Source organism: Anser cygnoides, chromosome 4 (genome assembly GCF_040182565.1).
Source record: "Anser cygnoides isolate HZ-2024a breed goose chromosome 4, Taihu_goose_T2T_genome, whole genome shotgun sequence".
Taxonomy (NCBI): domain Eukaryota; kingdom Metazoa; phylum Chordata; class Aves; order Anseriformes; family Anatidae; genus Anser; species Anser cygnoides.
This window is the reverse complement of record NC_089876.1, coordinates 64,702,318-64,723,594: the sequence shown is the minus strand read 5'-3', so window position 1 is coordinate 64,723,594 and position 21,277 is coordinate 64,702,318. Positions and strand designations below refer to the sequence as shown.

At 40.3% G+C, this 21,277-nt stretch overlaps 1 protein-coding gene across 8 annotated transcripts in view; it reads right to left on the bottom strand.

The window, feature by feature from the left end:
- RUFY3 (RUN and FYVE domain containing 3) overlaps nucleotides 1-21,277 on the bottom strand; it is a 55,781-nt gene that overhangs the window by 3,150 nt on the left and 31,354 nt on the right. For 4 of the 8 annotated variants that reach the window (XM_066996808.1, XM_066996812.1, XM_066996809.1 and 1 more), the window contains 15 exons: nucleotides 21,074-21,191; nucleotides 19,184-19,285; nucleotides 18,043-18,166; nucleotides 17,326-17,387; nucleotides 16,072-16,137; nucleotides 15,906-15,975; nucleotides 13,886-13,978; nucleotides 13,059-13,139; nucleotides 12,265-12,432; nucleotides 10,732-10,829; nucleotides 7,130-7,249; nucleotides 4,149-4,251; nucleotides 2,273-2,352; nucleotides 1,174-1,201; nucleotides 406-480 (listed from right to left, as the gene is read on the bottom strand). In XM_066996808.1, the coding sequence (XP_066852909.1) occupies nucleotides 406-480; nucleotides 1,174-1,201; nucleotides 2,273-2,352; nucleotides 4,149-4,251; nucleotides 7,130-7,249; nucleotides 10,732-10,829; nucleotides 12,265-12,432; nucleotides 13,059-13,139; nucleotides 13,886-13,978; nucleotides 15,906-15,975; nucleotides 16,072-16,137; nucleotides 17,326-17,387; nucleotides 18,043-18,166; nucleotides 19,184-19,285; nucleotides 21,074-21,191 (1,388 nt within the window). Of the gene's footprint in view, nucleotides 1-405; nucleotides 481-1,173; nucleotides 1,202-2,272; nucleotides 2,353-4,148; nucleotides 4,252-7,129; nucleotides 7,270-7,901; nucleotides 9,633-10,731; nucleotides 10,830-12,264; nucleotides 12,433-13,058; nucleotides 13,140-13,885; nucleotides 13,979-15,905; nucleotides 15,976-16,071; nucleotides 16,138-17,325; nucleotides 17,388-18,042; nucleotides 18,167-19,183; nucleotides 19,286-21,073; nucleotides 21,192-21,277 lie in introns of those variants that run through there. The other 4 variants (XM_066996811.1, XM_013193727.3, XM_013193728.3 and 1 more) reach the window with 2 other exon arrangements.

Sequence of the window (21,277 nt, the reverse complement as noted above, 5' to 3'; positions counted from 1 at the left end):
CTGACAGCAGTTGGTATCGGTGCCTTGACTGCTGGCCACAAAGAAGGATAAAAAAGTGATGTTTGTGGAAAAAAAGGCAAGAGAAAAAGGTATAGTGGCTGAAGTGGAGAAGTAACAAGCATTAACACCCTCTTCTCACTTCTGATTGATCCCAGAGAAAATCATCTAGTTAAAAAGGAAATGTGCTGCAAAGGAGAAGGAAAAGCAAACCATGGAGCGCAAGCTGGGAACCCTCAAGTGGCCACTGTCTAACAACTACATCTTATGGGTCAAATACACAATCAGAAAAAGGTTAATTTCTTTGTCCCAGGTCACTAGTAGGAAATCTGCGCTACTTGAAGAGAGAAATCGGAGGAAATGCACATTCACCACATGGCCGAGGTGACAATACCAGCCCTCAGTTACCTTTTTCTTGTTTCGGCTGCTTTCTTCCTGGCAGAGCTGGCAGATCTGGGCGTTTCCAGGTCCTGATGGCTGTTCCTAAACCCGTGATGAAACCCAAGACATTTTGCTTTACTTGGGTCCTGTAGTAGACCCCTGCGTTGATCCTTATTTTAAAACCGGGATGAAGATTTCACACTGTTGTGTTTTTAGCCCCTCTCAATTCACAACCCACCAGGCAGCCATGCTGGACCTATGTGCATTTATCTGCAGGACAGTTGCCCTGGCTACACCACGGCTCTAGCTGTGCTTTGCCGGGCACTCAGGAGAAAGAACAGGCTCTGGTCAATTTGACATGCACAGAAGCAACCAACCAAACAGAAACAAATAACCCTTCCCTCTAGCCTACACAGGAACTGGCAAAACCCTAACCCAGACCAAGGACTGCCATTTTCACAAATATTAAATTATTCTTTCATTGTTCTTTTTAAAGACACCAACCTAGGAAAGGAACCATAAAAGAGGTTAATATAGTTTTGCTGAGAAGGCAAAATGAACCCACGTAAATGTAGCACCGACAACTAAAAGCCTTCCTACTGAGATAAGCAGCACTTTTCCACTAGGGAACCAGATTGTTGCTGCACGCTCTACAAACATAAATCCTCATAAAGGCAAAAAACCCAAAGAACAAACTCCAGGGTATTTGGGCCAAGGAAAATACTGCAGTAACCCAGGAGCTCCCTCAGCACGCTTGCTGTTCAGTATTTCAGTGCTAGAAAAGGAATCACCAACCTGCTCTTCCTGTGTGTCACTCTGCAACCTACAAGAGAAAAACATCATCACTTTGAGCCGGCACTTCAGTCGCTGCTACTGTTGAGAAAAACACAGAATCAGAATCACAGAATATCCCGAGTTGGAAGGGACCCACAAGGATCATCGAGTCCAACTCCTGGCACCACACAGGTCTACCCAAAATTTTAGACCATGTGACTAAGAGCACAGTCCAAACGCTTCTTAAATTCAGACAGGCTTGGTGCAGTGACTAACATCTGGACAATCAGAGGATTCCTCCATCCTGTTATTAACATCCCACCCACAGTGATTTCTGGTTTTGTTTCTTCTAAACCACACTGCCAAGTCTGCTCACACGAGAGCTGAGGCATTCATAAACTTCATCAAACAGAGAAGCAAAGAGGCAGCACGTCACTGGTGTTGTAGAATAAACGTTAGACATGCAGCACACTCCTGGCTAAATGGAAAAACTTACAAAATGACTCCTGAAAAGCAGAAAAAAGGGAGCCCAAACATGGAAGAACAGTTTAGACAATGTTACCATCTCTGAGCAACATCCTCATTACAGAGCCCTTCCCTATCAGTTTTTAAAACTTACATTTAAGCCTAAATCTTAAGCTTAACTTTCAAAGGCTAAACAAACCCCGTGACAACAATCCTCATTAATATTCTGTTTAGAAACATGCTACCTGAAGTACTTTTTTTTTTCTTTAAATATGGCCACATTCTTGAATCACTATTTTAAGTTCTTCTCAAACAGCTTCTATTTTCATCCAGAAGCCACTATTTATTAACTGCAGGTGTCACAGGTTCACCAACCCTTCTCCTGTCCCCCACCAACAAAAGATACCTTCTTTGGACGCTAGCATCAAAGGTCCAGCTCTGTGCCGGATTTGGTTTATGATGCTTCATTAAATATGAAAAATTAGGAAACACTAGATTTATATAGAAACAAGTTCAAAGGTAAATAGGAGAGAGAGAGAGAGAGAGAGAGAGTGCTTTTCGCATCCAGAAACCTTGATGGCAAGCAGTAGAACCTGCTTCTTCCCTTTGACAGGAATTAGAAAAAGAGAAGGCAAAAATGAGATTTCTTCCATACTTGTATGTCAGGACACTGTTTTCCTCTCTCAGAGGCTGTTTCAGTTTCGCATTTTCTTCCTGGATTTTGAGCTTCCCATCCTGCCAAAAGGAAACATTTATCCGTCAGTCAAATCATGTTAACAGCTCCCACTTCACCTCTGCCACACTGCAAAAGGAGACTTTACACTGATATTTAGGGAACACTGATCTCACTGACCCACTCTTGACATGGAGGTGTGTTTGGACGCTCGAAAACATACAATCACCAGTCCACCCTAAGAGCAGCTCTGCATGCTTTTCTTTTGCTATGAACACAGTTGATTTCACATTTTAGAGCTGGACTCTTAAAGATGTCCAATGGTATCCTTTTACTAGAGGACAGGAAACTTTGGCCACTTTATTTTTATTTTTTTTTTTAATTTTTCTGTACAGCAGAGGTTGAAAAGGTAAATAGGCTCTACAGGCTTTTTGAGAACTGATCAGGGTGACAAATCTTCTCAACCAGTAAAGAAAGATCCCCTCCTACTCCCTATCTGATAACTGGGTCATAGCCTGAGCCATATATGTACGGAACAACTCTTTGAAACGTGACTGTCAGAATTCGCCTGCTCACTATATAGCATGCATGCATGGCTCTCAAGTTGCAGCCATCATTGCAGTGCAGCCCTTAAATTCCTGAAAATGCAAACTTCCATTAGACCGGGAACCACCTACAAGTTTTGTGGCAAAAGAAGTCCACTCTGAAACATGTTCGTCTTTTTCCCCCCCCTCCAAATTGGTCCATTTGCTCTTAGAAGGAGCACCCTACTGAGGCTTGCTGAGTAAAGGAGACTAACCACAGGCCACCACCCGTTCTCACACCCAGTGACAAGCTGGCACACAAGCAGTAAAGAAAAGCAACAATTCTGCCTTCCAGATAGCTAGCCAGCTTCTGCTTAGGAGGTTAGACTGTCCCATTTTGGTTTGTTTTTACTGGCCAACAGCATTGCAGTTAGATCTCAATTCTTTCTGTTGAATTATAGCTGTTCCACTAGAGCAACATGACATTTTGATAAATGAATCGTGATGCATAAGTAACTTCGCAGGAATTGTGTGTAATATCAGGGAGAAAAAGAGGAAGCTTAAAGCAACCCAGGGGAGCCCAGTGAAGGCAACTCTCAAGTGCAGCAACCCACATATGAATTTCAGAAACCACCTCTTTTTTCACAGTTCTCATATTTATGAGTTTTGCTCTCCAAAACAACTGCCAATTTCCAGCAAGAGAGCCTGTTTTGTTTTGTTTTATAGAAAAACCTGTAGAGCAGATTTTCACTTTCAAAGGCAAATTACTTCTAAAAAGGGAGTTTCACTCGGGGACTATCAGTTTTACTCTGGAGATTAACATTGCATTTTACTTTAAAAAACACTGAATTCACTAATGCACAGCACTGAAAGAACACTGAAAGTGATTTGTGATTCCCTTAAAAGATAATTTTGTTTTCCAAGTTGTACTGTTTTTCAGGAGAATTTCCCTTATTATGATGCAAAAAAGTAGAGTGAGCAAGCTTGCTTTTCACTACATGTAATGCATACAGCATCTCTCCTGCTGTATTACATTTGGTTTTCATAAACTACTGAAGGAAATCATAATCACTCTCAAGATTTTGTCAGGTACCCAGCCTGGAAGAGCAATTCTGTGTTCTGCAATTCAATGTAACGTGCAAAATCTTTCTTTTGAGTCTCAACCAAATAAAATGCCTATTTACCACATGCAAGAAGTGTTCCAAAGCTTATCTTGTTGTGACGCATTAACAGTACTTATTTATTGCCTAATAAAGCTTCAGAAAAGAGAATGAGCATAACGAAACCTTATTTCAAATTTAAGCCAAGAGGAAAAAATAAGTCATGTTACCTACCGGTTTTAACCAATTCTTTGGGACTTTTTTGTTTCCTTGGCTGCTTTGGTGATTCTGTGACCATCTGTCTCTTTCCCGCTTCAGTTCCAGTTCAAGGTGGCTCCTGTAATATCAAGGTGGAATTATGAATAAAGGCTATGGTTTTATAACACTCAACATCAAGAGCCATTACATTATAAAAACTAATTAACTCTCTTTATCCTAAAGCAATTGAAGCTCAATTCCAGAGCTAAAAACTGCCTCTCAGTAAAAGGCTGTTTCACATGTGTGAAGCCACAAAAGGCCAGGATGGAGAATCTAAATGTTCTTCGTGTAATTCTAGCACAAATTTGCCGGAAATAAGCCTGTTGACTATGTCTGCAAGTCCTTAAAAAATACCAATCTATTCATTCACTCTAGCACTGTTAATCAGTGCCCTGTTCAAGACATTCTTCAGCAGATGACCTGCTACATGACAGGCTGTGAAACCCAAGGCAATATCCTCAACCACTTCTCAAAGCCATCCGGACATGACGGATAGACTCCTCCTCCCTCTGAGCTGTGGCAATCCTTCAAGCCCTTGTGTAGACTTGAACAGGAGAAACGAGCCCCTGGGCTGAAAGCAGGCCGTGTGTGCTGTTTTAGAGCCTGCAGTTACCTCACTGGCCTAGCCTTATCGGTAACCACGGGGTGACGCACGCTCCTTCGAGACTGCTAAGCAGCCAGGCCGCTGCTCTGCACTGCAACCCCGACGAGGCTTTTGTGTCACCTCATGCGGGGCATGCTGCGGTACATCGAGCCGGAGGGAACAAAGGCGAGGCTGAGTGCAGCACATTTGTATTCGGGATGACAGCTGATCAGCGGGTCAAGGACAGATGAGCAAGCACATCTGAGGTCCCCAATATAGCCTGAAGAAAAGCACAACTCCAAATCCAGCCGTGGGTCACACACCCTTTACTCTGGGGCACCGGAAAGCTCCACAACCGCGGCCTGCCAGCACACAGCAGCAACAAAGCTGTTGGAGCGCACAGAACTGGGGACTGAAGCACCAGAAATCCCATTTTCTGAAATCTTTACAAGTTATTTGGACAGTAATACAGTGAAGAACAACTCCTGCTCCAAAAGCAAAGGCTAGAAATTGAATAACGTACATGCTGGTAAACACATTGGCAGGATTTGTACTACAAAACACTCATAATCCTCATTTCTGTTAAGAAAAAATATGTCTGTTATTAACCTCACCAGTCTCAATGCTCAAACAGCTTCTTTTAAGTAACTTATTTGACTGCATCCTCATTAATTACAAAGCCTAACTGAAATGAGTAAAGCTGGTGGAAGCTTAGATCCAGAAACGAATCCTTATCCACGTGGACATTCAAAAACAAACCACCCAGGGGAAATCTTGCTTACAATTTGATTAACACAAAATTCCGCATTTCCTCTCAAAAGGACACAATTCAAGCAAGACTACCTGCCACCCTCACTTAAATCTATCAGTACAGCCTCCTGGTAAAGGAGGCACAATCATTTTCATACTGCCACCTCGATTTAGCATGAGCAATACCATATTCAGAAAGGGGTGGACTGATGCCAAAATATACCAGTTTGAAAACATCCTCCCCAGATGCTACACTAATTCAGTTAAACTGACTTAGTGTGAATTGCATGTGCGAAGATATATTCCCTGCATATACCTAATAATATCACTGAACTCACCCACGCACACCTGGGACTAGCACAAGTTTCTGATAAAAGCCATTTGCTGGCTTTGTGGGCAGCCTCGGTAACTTTTTAAAACAGGAAACAAAAGAAGCCATGCCATGATTAGGGACGAAAAAATGCACCCAGCGGTGCTTCCACACCATTCACTCCAGTGACCTTGCTGCAGAAGAGAGGAAGCATCATGGCTGCAGATAGAAAGATGCTCTGCTATTTTAAGATAAGAGGATTTCCCTGTTTCCCTCTTGTTGGTAAACTGATGACACTGCAGGGGGGGAAAGCTGACAGCTCTTGTTAAGTTTTCTGTATTTGGCTTCCAGCTTTTTAGTTGTCACCCAGCAAAACTGAGACCCCTGCCATAGTGGTTCCAAAGAATGTTTATCAATATGGTGATAGTCGCTTTATATGAATATATATATATATATATATATATAAATATATGTGATGGCAGGGTTTCAACTAGAAAAATCATAGCACTTTGTCAGACTGACTGTCAAGATCGCTTCCCTTGCTCCCTCCCTTGCTCCTTAACGCTTCCATGATAGCTCTAGGCAAAGGCATCTTTGAGCTACATCTCTGACTACGAGCAGCAAATTGTTTGCTTTTCTGGTTTGCTTCAGGTTCCCTTTAGGTTCCAGGTTATGCTGCTACAAGTGAGAAGTCTAGTGTAATGCTAGATTTTGGAGAGGTCTGTGTGGCTGTCAGAGGCCTGACTGCACGTTGAAGCATACAACCAACTAACTCAAGCTCCCTAGAGCAGGCTAACCTGCAACAGGATCTTGGTGCACATCAAGGATCAACCAAGCTTCCCAAACACGTTTTGTACTTTGCAGTGATCTCCATCCTCCTACCCTCACTAGCACTGCCAGTTCCCAAAAGAGGTGGTTCTGGGCAGATGCCCAAAGTGCAGAAAGCATCCATGGAAATTTCTGTATTCAAAAAGAATATCCTGACAGTTCATTTCCACCCAAGAGATGTTCTGCAGCCTGTTTCTGATATTTCATCACCACAAAGATTTGTACTTTTGCTTGTGAGTTCTGCTGACCCCTCAGTTTTTTTTGCATTTCCTTCCAATCACATTTTCGACACTTTAAAGATACCCATGTTAAAAGCCTTGCTGTCTCACAAAGCATTTCACTTCCCCACTGTTAATATCACCTAGAATCAAAAACACCTCGTCCCTCCGCCTGCAGCCCCTTCCTCCTTTTAGAACTGCCCTGCCTGCTTTTGTCTAGACACAGTAAGAACAACCCAGAAAATAAATTAGAAAAGGATCTCTTCACCGCTGCCTGGAGAGCTCTTCCACTTCTAGCTGGAGGCTGTTGATTTTGTCCCCAAACTCCTGCTTGAAGAGACGGTTGTCCTGCTGGGCCAACTGACGGTCCTTCTCTGCCTGTCGCAATCTGGATTTGAGCCACATGAACTTGTGATAAAAAACAAAAGCCATGGTGGGGAGGAAGACCAAGTTTAAACAACAAATTAAAAAAACCCAGTGAAAAGGTAAAGCCAAAAAAAGGGATGGTAAAAGCAATGGGAAGGAGGGAAATGTTTTAAAGAAAAGCAAAATGTAGGTGAACCAGGCAGAAGCGCTGATTTTCAATTTTTTTTATTCTATTACTACAGTTTACAGCCATTAGATGAAAAACATAAAACATCACTTTTATCCAGATTCAAAGCAAACCTCAAGTACACAGAATTTTAAGTCAAATTTGATTTTAATGTATGTTACATCTCAGCTTTATGCACGTAACTGGAACTTGCAACATAGGTTAGCTACTATATTTAGAATTAGTGCATTTTCCTGGTTTCTTCCACAGACTGTCACACTGACTCAAGTACCCAGGCATTAGCACACCAAAGCATCTCTGCTTTGGGCCTGACATCAGAAATTGCCAGATGCGTAACTGTCTGATTTTAACATTGTTGTGACAGCAAACAAAACCAGCCCAATCCCCTATTCCTACAGAAGAAATTTGAGGAGAGGCAGGGGCGTTAATAGTTCTAACTCGCTACTCAGATACACCTTGATGAAAGCTTTCACCATTTTTTTTGCCCCCCCCCACAGGTAGTTAAAATGTATTTCTAGTAAAAGATTACTGAAGGTTAAGTTTATACTTTCAAGCATGAGACTTGGACATCGCTTAAAGATTGAGACCTGGTCTCCACGTCTGCTTGTGTGCAGGAGTCCATTGAACAAGCTAAGCAGTGGTACACGCTTGTGCATAGGAGGACTAGGCTGAGCCTCACGGATTTTTAAATGTACCTAGCGAGAATCAATAGGTATTTTTTCCCAGTTGTGTTTCAGTCACATCTGCCTCCTGCTGCCCCACGGAGCGCTATCCAACAGCACAAAGGGGGAACTGGCACCAAAGAATTTTTACAACCATCTCACCAGAGCAAAAAAAGCCTTATTTGACTCAAACCTCTCAAATATCATTTTCTTGAGAGAAAAACATCTCTAGGAGCACTTATAAGGTAAAGGCTGTAAAGGGCCAGCATATTGAACTTCTTTGGCCACGGGGAAGAGGATATTAATTTATAATAGTCCAAGGTACAGTTGCTTACAGTTTTGCACTAGGATGTTACAATGACAATTATTTTTCCTATCCGGAGATGTTTCCAAGCTTTAGCTGTTCTTTCACTAGCAAATTCCATGTTTGTATTGAGCAACAGAAACTTAGAAGCAAATAAAAGAAGTGTAACAGTAAAAGGCAACTCTTCCTTTTAAACCACTAACTACTCAGACAAGGAGTGGTCAAGTATCAAATTACCATTTCCACTCCCCACCACTGCATGTTTTTCTTTTTATTTTGTTTGTTTCAAACACTAGAGTATAAAGATCAGATTTATTTTTATTTTTTTTTTGTAAAACATGTAACTTCCCTTTCTAGGGAGAGGAGAGACCTATCAAAAAACACCTCTCCTCAGGTTCCTTCAGTCAGGAAGAACAGCAAGGTATGTCTAGAGGGATTCATGGCAGAGGTAGAAGGCAATGCAGAGATAAGGAGGTTTTCACTGAACTTACCACTCTATCATGTTACTCTAAGACACCTAGCTACTAATTCTGGACACATGAAGTTTAAAGGAATAAGGATAAGTCCCTACCCTTCCACCAAGTCACTAAGGCAAAATCGTTGCAAGCAGTCTTGGTTACAAGAGGGCTGGTCTTCGCCGCGATGAGCTATCGAGTCGCGCCCATCTGTCCTTGACTTGGGGCTGAACCCACGGAACAGAAATGAATGGGTAAACGGCTTGGGGTACGCACACAACTACTTTCAACAACTTCCAGGGATGCATTTTCTCCTCTACTTCACAAAAAGGGAAACACAGAAAACTAGTTGACTTTCCAGAGCTGGCCAATGCAATATTGGCTTGACCAACACGCCTAGTATCCATACATGTTGAAGACTTGTGCTGCTGTATACGGCATGCATCACCGGGATGTACAGAGCCACATTCCTTACGCTTTTCTGGTGTGTTTATTGGCCAACTCATAGGTACTTTTAACACAGTTTAAATGGCAAAGTTGGGGATTTTTTATATCCGACTAAATCTCTGAAGAAAAACTCACTGATTTTAAAAACTCAGCAAATTCCAAATCAACTTCAGATGACAATTAACAATTTAACAGTTGATTTTTAGCAATTCTCAAGTTCTTCCCTCATAAATGAGTTCTGATGTCAGAGCTGTGAGGTGACCAGACATAAAAACGTTTAATGATGCTTCTGGATCAGTTTGTTTGCTGCACTATTTAAGGTTTTTGCCTGTTTCACCAAATCCTTTTCACTGTATAAGTAAGTCAGAATGAGGATGAGGAGGAAATGGAAAAAAATAAGAACAGCAAGAGAAAAAGAGCAAGTCAATTAGCTGAGAAGATATAATACATTTTAAAATACAATTTTTCTACAAGCAAACTGACCTATGTCATTAAGAGTCATAAACCCTAAAAATAAGAACATTAATTTAGTGCAATGAACTATTTATTAAATAAGTCTCGTACAATACATCTTGCCATGACCTACGGTTTCCCCCGGTTTTGCTCAGAGCTAGCAGTCAAGTCAATTCACAGAGATCGAACTTCTGAACCTTTGGCCAAACAAGAAAAAAGGGGAAAAGGAGCACTGCTCCTTGCCATATCAACCCAGCTTCACTGGGTAATTAAGAGGCCCTCTTAATTACATGAGGTTTAATAACATGGAAGCAACACAGCCATGAGGTTGGAGCTTGTCCTAGACTAGATGGATGTCATTCCTACAGGCTCTCTCTATCAACCTTTAGTGATGATCAGGCTGCCCTATCATCTTCCTTGATGTACTTTCACGTGAGATTTTTTTCAAGCTTTTTTTTCTCAGAAAGTATAAGAATCAGAGCATTTGTCAGTTCATAAGGAGAATGGTTCAAATTTGGTGGTGTGTTTTGTTTTTTTTTTCTTCAAAACAGTACCAGAGAGATCTGGAATAACCAAGCATCTGTAAAACTGGTCTCTGTTGTATGTTTGTTCTCCCTGCTCCCATGGCAATAGTTACCAAAAGTCAAGCACTTCTTTAACTGCGCGACTGTGCTATCAGATGTATCAGTGCTATCAGAGATGGTAACTGACTGCGTAACATACAAATATGCAGCTGACATAGATAAACAAAGCTGCTATGTTTATTACTGTTCTAGCAGTATATTTTTTAATGGAAGCCCTCCTAAAAAATATGCAAAACACTTCTCCTAACAGTATCTCAAAATTATCACTGAGACTGAATCCTACTCGCTTCATGTAGAGCTATTTAGAGGTGACTAAGCACTGCATTTGGACTCACCTACTTCATTCATTTCAGTTTGACACTGTCACTATAATGAACACAATTATAATAATTGTAAAAGTTTTATTTTTTACCTTTGTTCAAGCTGTTTAATGGTAGCAGCCATCTGATTTGTTTTTTCTTCCAAACGGCTGTTTAATTCACTCTTCTGTTTCACTCCCATATCTGAACTCTGGAAAAAATAGCAACATGCTTTCTGTAAGTACGGGTAAAACCAAAATAAGCCAGGACATATCATGTGAAAACTGAAGTGAAAGAGGCAGAACCCAAACAGACAGAAGGTGCTCAAAAAGCAAATGCCAGGTCAATATCGTAAGGCCAAGCATCTTGCCCTACAGGTGCAGGCTATATCTGGGGACCCCACAGAAAGGCAATACCATAATCAGTTCTGCTGTCTGTATAATACGTAGTATATGTAGTGATGCAGCAGCTGCTAAGATCACTCAACTGCTGTGCACGGAATGATTGGCTCAAGGAGCACAAAAGCAACACTTTGCTATTCTAAAATTTATTTTATTGTTTACTTCTGAGCATTATGTGCTGTTCTTTGCCATTATGCAGTAATGTATGTAAAGATACCATATACTTTCAAATATGAGATCGTATTGGAACAGAAGCTGTCATGGTTTAGTTTTTACAGCACAAAAGCCAGAAGATGCTTTCCCCACTGAAACACACACATTTTCAAATCACTGCCAGTCTATCTTCACAACAAACAGCATTTTCCTTTAATTCCCAACATGGTCAATCGCTTAAAACACTACAGCTTTCTGTCTTGCCCCTCAGCAGCTCACATCCTCTTTACTAAACTGAATAAACATCACTGGGATTACAGAGCACATCCACAGGCTGGAAAGCAGTCTGAACCAAACCTCATGATTCCTGCTGTTTAAATTCTTGGCTTGACCCTGGAGAAAAAAAGCCTGTGGGCTCTAGAAGTGAGTATCTGCACTGACAAAAAAGTAAAACAAGGCATAAAGGGAGATCATCCCAGAGAACTGGTAAAGCTAAAAATCTGTTTTCTACCCTGCAAGGAAAGAAACCAGCACGGAACTACTGAACATAGATCAACCATGCAAACACCTGAAAAACATGCTCAACTGAAGAGTGACCCACTACTAAGATACCCTCCCCCAAATCATAACTACAGTGTGTGCACTTTGCTACGCTGGGGAAAATCCCATCCTTACCAACCACAGATAAAGTACTCTACCAGACACTTGTGAAGGTAACCTACACAGGGAAATGTTCCTTTCACTTAAGACATTTTTTATTTTTTCAATCTTCAGTTGGTTTATAAATTTAAAAAAGGCAAAAAGACTATCAGTGCATACGTCATTATAGAAATATTTTCCTTGAAGTTTTTTGCACAAATCAACTTTAACCTGAAGAATGCCAGCCCTAATGAAAGCAGCAAACAGAAACAAATGTAGAAAAACAATATACAGGTAGGGAGAAGGTTTAAACGGGAGCAAGACAGAAGTATGGTATACTGCCTGTCACCCTTCCACACCCAGTACTTTTAAAACAAGGTGGGGTGTGGAAACAAAGGCCCTAAAAAAACTTTTACCTGGAATTCATTACATTTGATTTAATTATTTTCCTACCTGCAGCTTGAAAGATAGTTCATGCTTTAGGGCCCTGAGATCATCCAGTTGCTGTCTGAGTGCCACCAGAGCATCTTGCTTCTCGCAGACATCTTTCTCCAGCATCTTCATGGCTAACTCCATTTCCTGTCTCATCCCAATCTGGACCTCCAGCTCCTTTTCCACATCCTGAAATACACAGCTCAGTCAGCACTACTCGCCAGCTTTCTTCACCATCAATGAAGTAACCACCCTTCACTGGTGGTCTTGGCAATGGAGTCACAACTCCGAAGTGTGCTGCATTGCCACAGCATCACAGTTACAGATCTGACACATCAAAAACAATTAAGGACAACAAATATGCTATTTCAATACAATATTAAAGCAACGTAACCAGCATTACTAGCAAAGAGTCAGAAAGCACTACCTGAGTCCATCCTTCTGATGGAGGGGACTAGTGAAAAAGCTGGCAGACAATTTCCTTAAAAGGTTCTGCTCGGGCATTTTATTTTGCACCAGCTGAACACAAGGTACTGAGTAACAGTTCAGATAGTGGCAATACCCTTACCTGCAAGGGGGATGTGTTAGACCTAGAAAAGCAACTGCACTGCTCATTTTAAGAAAGAGACCTTGAACTGATAAATAGTCACAAAATTAACATTAATTCTGACAAGACTGTCTCAGATCAGGGTGAGGTAGGCAGGCAGAAATGACAGTAAGCCCCTGACCAAACATGTTGAAAAGTGATCATCTAGTATGGAGTAATTATGTGAAAAAGCCATTTGTAGTGAGCTTCAACCTCACGCTGTCCTTACCAGCCGCAGCTGAGTCTCTTCCTTTAACTGTTTTCGTGCCTCAGTCAGTGCATGTCCATCTGCAGTTCTGTCTTTAGTGACCTAAGGAAGAAACCCAATTAACTTGTCATTATATACACCAGTAATCCTCACATTTGGTGATCATTTGCTTTTCCCACTTTGAAAACAAATTCTGCAAGTATCAAAACTCAGCAGCTCTACTCAGTTAATGCAGCATGCAGCTTACGTGAAGCGACTATTTCCCCATTTCCCCAAGTTGCTCAGTGCAATTCAATGAATATGAATAAAATGGACACTATTTTCAGATCTTAGACGATCTACTACGTATGGTTACAAAGTCTCAGACAAATATCTGATGGGGTTTAAAACCCCTAACAGATTCTGTCAGAGTTACGAGTACTTTAAACAAATCAAAGAAAAGATGATAGAGTATTTCAACATCCTTTCCTGCCCCTTTATTTCTGAAAAGGGTAGCGTTTCAGGCCAAAAAAGCAGAACTCCTACTTTCAAATTTTTTTTGCCACCCCTTAATTAAATCATCCTTCTTCCTGTCCCTTCTGACACCTCCACCCATCAAGCCACAAGCATGCTGTGTTAGCTTTCAGCTCTGCACATGCTCACTGTTTCATCAGCTACTGCCAGGCAGGATTTACTGTGGCCAGGGTCCATCTGTTACCCTCTGCAGAAGGCCCACCTGGAGTTACCTTTACTTATTACAGATTTCTGTGAGATACATAAGGAAATTAAGTCTCTTCAAAACACCTACTCTGCATCAAATTTGGGCTGGAACTGCCCAAAGGGTTCCAGAATCATCTACACACACCAACCTTACGATTGGACTCCAAGATGTAAGAACTTTCTTCTTTAACCCGCTCCATCTCTTCCTGCAGTGTAATAATCCTGTTGTTTGCAACAGCAAGCTGTGAACAAAACAGAACAACAGTAAATATATCAAACACACACTTGGCAGGTTTTTTTCCCCTCTAGATAGATTTCCTGTATTAATTTGTTCATATTCCAAGTGAGAAAAACAAATAGTTGACGTGACAAAAGACAGTTTAACCCGTCATGAAGACAGACCATCTGAAAGAGTATCGGTTAGCTAACAGTGGAAGTCTGTCACACTGGTAACTAAAACAGACTTTCCAAACCATTTCTGTTCATGTCTTTCAGTAAAGTTATTCAGTTCTAAGGGTTACTACCTGCTAGACTCTACATAACCCATGGTTAGCACAATTCAATGTAAATCCTCACTCCATTCCTCTTCCTTTGACAGGCATTAACAAAAAAATAAAAAAGTGAACATAAAAAAATAGCTTTAAAAAAACCAGAACTTTAGCAGTGGAAATAAACAACCAGAGAAGTAGTACTTGCGTGGATTTGCTATAGCTTTGCTAGTTTGGATACATTGCTACTCAGAGCATCTGAAGTGCAAGATTTAAACATGCACTTCAGATGCTCTGAGCATTTAAGCATTTGGGCAGGAGAAGTGCTACTAAAAGTACTCCTCATTACAGGAGGAAGACTTAACTGGAAACTGAGGGTCAGCAGCACACACCACCCTTACAAGACGAGACATTGCCTCAGAATAATTCCCCATAAAAACATCCCTGCAGACTAACAGACTACTCTGAGTGTGTGGTCAAAGTCCAAAACAACTTCAGAAAACTCCTTCTGGCTTGGTAAATTGTAACTTCTGTAAGTCTTGCACGCAAGAAAAGATCAGTTACATTCCAAGAGAGACTTCACTAAGAGACAAGCAAGTTACTAAAACTCAACATATACTTGAGTCATTATTGTAATTAATTTCATGGGTACCATGCTTAATGGACACAGCATTCATACACTGCAGGTAATAAATCAAAAGCCATATATTATATTAGCACTAAGAACTGAAGCGTACTGTAGACCACCTTTTCAAAATTAAAGAGGATTAAAAGTTAGTCATTTTTAACTGTGAAAGTTAATTCTAACTCTAACTGAGACTGGATACACTAACTTCCACTACTAAAGCTTCTCATCATTTGGCATCATCCATTAGAGAAGGTGTTCAAGAATCAGACACACAGACCTCTGATGAGGATGAACAAGCAAGAAAGAATTTCTATTTCATATTTGTACTGCCAGGGCACTGGGATGTCCTAACCAAAGTCATTCCGCTGAGCTAAGTGACATGCTGACAGAGACACTGTAAAACCTTTAAGATGAGAATTACTTTCACCCGTTTGTCAGGGGAATTGACCTATGACGATTTTATTACATATATTCCATTATTAATAAACTGCAAAACCAATTTCAAGACACAGATTACACCTACAACTCGTGTGCCAACCACCTTCCATGCTCAGACTGAACAACGTTTTATCCAGAAGGACTTGACTTCTTACAAATCATGACAGGCTAGAGGAAAAGTTATTGCTATATTTCAAATAGTATCTTAACATAGTAGTAAACTTCTGCATCTGTCAAAAATAAACAGAAGTTTATAAAGTTTTTCATACCATCTTGATGTCTCAAGACATGTCAGCTGTATGGTATTTGAAACCATATCCATTGTACAATTTACTCTAAGACACTTGGCAAAAATCAGAAAGTATTCATAAGACTTCAGAAGGAAAAAGCGGATTCAATTAGGTTTGGATTTTTAACAAAGATTTAGCTGTTTTCTACATCATATTTAGTTAGCAGCAACAGTCAGTGTAATTCCTTGGCAGCTCAGTTATTCCAGTTCCATTATTAAACCGACATCATCACTTACACCACAACTCTGAAAATAAATCCTTCCTAACCGTTTCTACGCTTAATTCCATAAGGCCAAAGCATCAGATGCTTCCCTATTACACTTACCTCCTCTGTCAGTTTAGTGTTGGATTTTTCTAAAGCATCCACTTTTGCCTGTAGGTTGTTCACTGTAGCACTGGTGAAAAGAAAAAAGCCTACATTAATTCCTTCTTTTTTAGTAGTCTCATTTCTATTGTGCTACATAATAAAGAATAAATACATCATGTATTACCTTAAGTGTCTGTTGAGTTCTTCTACATAGTTCTTCTGGTCCAAAATAGCAGTTATTTGACCATCTCTGGAAAAAAAAAATCATTCAGCTCAGCCAGAGCATAGTCCTTTCATATCTAAAGCCAATGACTGTGCGGCATGTTTGTGGAGGCCCCAAGCAGACCAGAAGGCCTTCTCCGCCAAGCCAAAAGATGACGAGACAGAGAGGAGCCAATTCCAAGTCAGAACAGAAAGACAAGCTGAAGAGGAAATAGCACAGTTTCTCTTTGATCCTAAACCTCAATATTTGTATTAATAGACCTAAGAGACACCATTAAAGGTCTAAGATGAAATGCGGCCAACTGTTATGTTCAACTGGACAACATTCAGGCATTTTGTGACACAAGAAACGGAAGGATTAAGGCAGAAAACGTTTTAGTGAGTATAAAATTTTGAATTAAAAAACGACTTTGCGCTACTTGTATATTGGACAAGAGTTATCTCACCAAAATTCATTCAAGGAAAACCATCAACAAATGTGCTTTTTGCATGCATTTCCAGCAGGAAATCCTAACTAAAGGAGAGATCTAGAAATGAAACTACAGATAAAATAAAGGCAATCAAAACACCGGACCCTTAGGTACAATAATTAAACACGTACTTGAATTCAAAATGGCAGAACCTCTTAAATATGAAGAAAGAGTCTCAAAAGTCTCAGAAAACCACAAGACTGGATCTGTGTGTCAGTGTGCCCACACTACTTTTCAAGATCTTGCTCTGAAAGTTGCATAGCTACATTTGTGTACACTGGCACAGGTATTCAGAACTATTACACTTATGATCAGTTCCAAGTGGAGAATTTATTTAGGGATGGTATGGTGCCAAAAATCAACTGCTATCCTGCTAGCTGCACGACTGGTAAAGGCTACTAAGCTGCTTACCGAAAAGGTTTTCAAGAACGGCAGACCTAACTCGGCAAAGGGTCACTTTTAAGGTATTTTCATCATCTTAAATTGCCAGTTAATAAAGAACACACAGAATTCCTGGGACACCTTCCCTTCCCCTGCCACCTCCCAATACTTCCAGTGTCTTATTTATACATTGTTTTTTCACAGAAGAGCAATTCACTCTAAGAAATGTTTTAGTGAAAAAATTAACAGCTTGCAGGGCAACTTGAAATACTTGAAAAGTCATCAAGGGATAACTCGACAATTTATCCTGAAAACTCGAAAAGTTATCAGGAGATGACAAGCAGGACTCTCATGCGTGCGCTTACCCTTCACTGCCTTTTGTGCTGTTCCCATCTTTCAAATACATTGAGAAATCAATAACTCCAACCTAGGGAAAAAAATTGCATTTTACATTAAATGCTTAAGAAACACTGTTCATAGCTATGGAAGTTCAGGGTGGTTCAGTTGGAACATCAGCACATGTTGTATTATAACAGATTCGTTATACCAGTAATCTAGCCAAAATGAAGGAAAACATGTCCTCGTTCAAGCAAGAATATGCTAGCAGAAACAGCAAGTTAGCAAGCAAGTCTTAGAAGATAAGGACAAACATTATCATCACTAGAACTATACATACATTACTTATGCAAGCTGTAACGTAAGTGCTCGTGGGCCTTTTCTCTTTTGTTTAATGGCTACATTGATCTAGTCATATGGCATGAGTGAATTACAAGATCAGTTCACTTCTCCCCCCCTTTTTGGGAAAGTCCATCCCAGCATTCTCCTTTATCTTCTTCTACATTTCACACCACAGCAATCCAAATGCAGACCGCATGAAAGCATAACAAAGAGAAAACCAAAATCTTGAATCTCTGATCTCAGTGCTGCCAGTTAACCGATGAACACTGTAACGGTAGCAAGCTTGTATGAGTCTTAAATTACTCATAGAAAAAGATTTGAATCTCAGATAAACAAAGTCCTCTACAACAGAAAATTGGTCCAATTTAAATGAGCAGAAAAAATATTAATGGAACACCCAGTACCTGTGAATCCAGGTCTTCTCCTTTCATGCAGAAATTTGCATCAATGACATTCAAACCTACTAGCAGGCCAGCAATGATCGCACCTTCTTCTTCCATCATTAGTGCATTAGGCTCGTAAAATTCACTGCAGGATGGACAACAGGAGAAAACAAGTGTTGCATCTTTTAAAATTCGACCAGAACAAGGTCAACTAGAATGGCTTTTCTGGTATTTCACACAATAATAAAACACAAGCTCAGGCTTAATAAAAAACAGGCAATAACATAAACTACACAGAAGTGTAGTCCTATTAATAAACTGATGCTCTGACCAAATATCTGCCAGCACAGTACATCTTGGGGTGAGGCAAAGACCCAGTAAGTAGGAGATCTGGGCTCTCAGCTGTTAGAAGGTGATTCAAAGTAAGCATGAAAGTTGAGCAATATCAGAGCACAGTGAAGATTCAAGACTGAGGCTTAATATTAGAGTTTTACAAATAGCATACTTTTACTGCTCCATTAAATACTTCTCTAACATAAGACACCACCACACTTTCCAGTGGACAATAGGAAGTTCTCCTTTCCAGCCCCAAGTCAGCTATGGATTTGCATGGACAGACGACAACAACAAAAAAACCCTACTTGCTTAATTAAAGAAACATTAACATATTTATTAAATCCTACTACTTAACGTAATCATAGCAGTTCAAATCTGTGGACTTGCAATTAGCCTAAAAACTAACTGCTGTTTTATGAATGGGGAAGTAGACAGAGAGAAGCGAAATGACTTGTTCCGAGTCAGATGCTGATGAAGTGACAAGGTCAGAAACAAGTCCAGGGCCAAGATCTCACAAACGAGAATGCTGCATCCCACCTATACAAATATTTCACCCAAGTCACCTCTTTGGAAACAAAATTTTGTTTATTCTAACAGACAGGCACTTGAGACAATAAGGGTGGCAAAATGGCAGCTCCTGACTAAAGACATAATATTAAGCATTTTTATTCCTTCAAAGGAAGCTCTACATTTCACAAACAGTACCATCACATCAGGAAGAGTACACACACCCTTACCTTTTGGGTGTAGAAGATCTTAAAAAAAAAAACCTTACAATAGGGCAGAAGGGAACCTTATCTAATCTGAGAGAGAGTTCACCACTCACCTGAGAAGATCCTTTCTGTTAATCAAGGCTTTCATGTATTCTGAAAGCTTCTTCTGCATTAGAGCCAGGCGAAGCCAAGCTCTTCCTCTACCCACAGGCGTCCTACAAAGGCAAGAAACAAAACAGTTACACACAAACTGCAATACACATTCACAGACAGCTTTAATAATCCCATTGTGTCTGAAGTTTCTGCACCTTGAAGTTACAGCTGCCATTGATGACAAGAGGGATATACAAGGTATTTAAGCATGAATTGTTACAGACAAGTTTATCATATAATCATAGAATGGTTTGGGTTGGAAGGGGCCTTTATAGAGATCACACAGTGCAAGTAATTATGTAAACAATTATCTAAATAATTATCACTGCTTCTCTCCTAATTCTGTATTTGTTACTATATTAACAGTATTTTCCTGACTTCACTGATGCTGCATGGTACTACATAGGTGATTTACTGAAGCAGATGAACTCTAGTTCATATACAGTTTTGTATACAGCAAATCAGAAGAACACGTATATATTCAGCTCAACAGTGATGCCCAAGCATCACTTCTTCAGGTAGGTGTTAAGCCTGCTCAGAATCCACAAAGACAACAAAATCACAAATTCACCACTGTTCTCTTCAAGTATTTTGCTCATGAACGCACTCACAGGATGCAATAGTGTATAGTCACAGCCCTTCCCCCCCATTTCTCCTGACAATCTGAAGCACACAGCTTTAAAAATATGAGAACTGATATGCTGCATCACAGCTCTGGCTCCTCTACCCCAGCATATTGGCCAGGAGCCAGTATCAGATGCTCTAAAGGAAGGTGTTAAATCCCCCCGTGTTGAGCAGTACCCTGATTAGAAGGAAATTTCTTTTCAGTCTCCAGCAGTCAGCTGTCTTATAGAAAGCAGCATGTGGGGCGCTTTATTTTCCAATCTTAACCAGTATAAGTAGCAATTGCCCATGGAAATCATCTTCTTTATTGCCTGTTGTGGTCTTGACCTCACTAACGCATGACGCTTCATAACCCAAGGGTTAGTATGTATATAGGACTGTGTTTTAGAGACCTCTTCCAAATCTGTCTGTCCTTTATTTTACGTCATGTTGCAGTTTTCTGTTACAACAGGAAAAGGTAACAGGAGCTCTGGCATGACACTCCTAGCGCTCCATGCTGATCTTGTAAGCTGTTCCAGGCAGAATCCTGCACAGTCCTCCAGTACAAGCACCTGTCCATATATACTTCGCTAGTTACTAACCCAAGAGAAGCTGTTATTGAATCTATTCACCCTTTCTTTGAGCAATGAAGATCTGATTCTTAGCCATGACGCTCATACAAAAGTTTCCTCAAACCTTTTAGCTATTTTCTAGACTGAAAGCCTTCACACTAACAATTTTTTTTAGCAATGGAATAAGCAAACCTGAATGTGATATCTGAAATGACTATGCAATTTTTAAGAGCAATATATCCTCAAAGTGGTTTCTTCAGCATACACTAGCATCTTCTCCACCTCCGTGAGCCTCCCTTTTACACAAACTTTACAAGTTCATCCGAATTTATTTAAAAAGGAAAATGACCTCTATCACTTTCCTTCCAATTCCCTTCCTCTACAATCAGGGAGTCAGTAAAGACTGACACATTCCAAGCACACATTGCTAACCATAAATGAGTGACAAGCAATGTACTATTGTCTATAAGATCCCTTGAGCTTAATATAAGAAATAACATATCCTTTCCTCTCCTTCTGTAGTTTCTTAAGGAAAAAAAAGACTGAAGAACCATTTGTATCAACAGAACATGGCAGACAGATTCCTGATTATGTTTGTCCACCCTTCTCTTCTTCAGGATCTTTCTTACAATTAAAAAAAAAAAACATATTTGTGCAGTAAAAGACTATACTTACTTCAGACCTGGGAGATCCTTAACACTTGCTGTAATCTCTGCAGCTTCAGGAACAAGTTTTTCTACTAGTTCTAGAGGTCCCCAAAATGACTTATTTTGCCCAAGAAAAGTCTTTTTGGCTAGAAAAGGAAAAGGTATAAAATTAGTCCATTAAGCCTCTGTTGACTATCTGCATTCTCAAACAAGGTCAGAAGCGAATGAACAG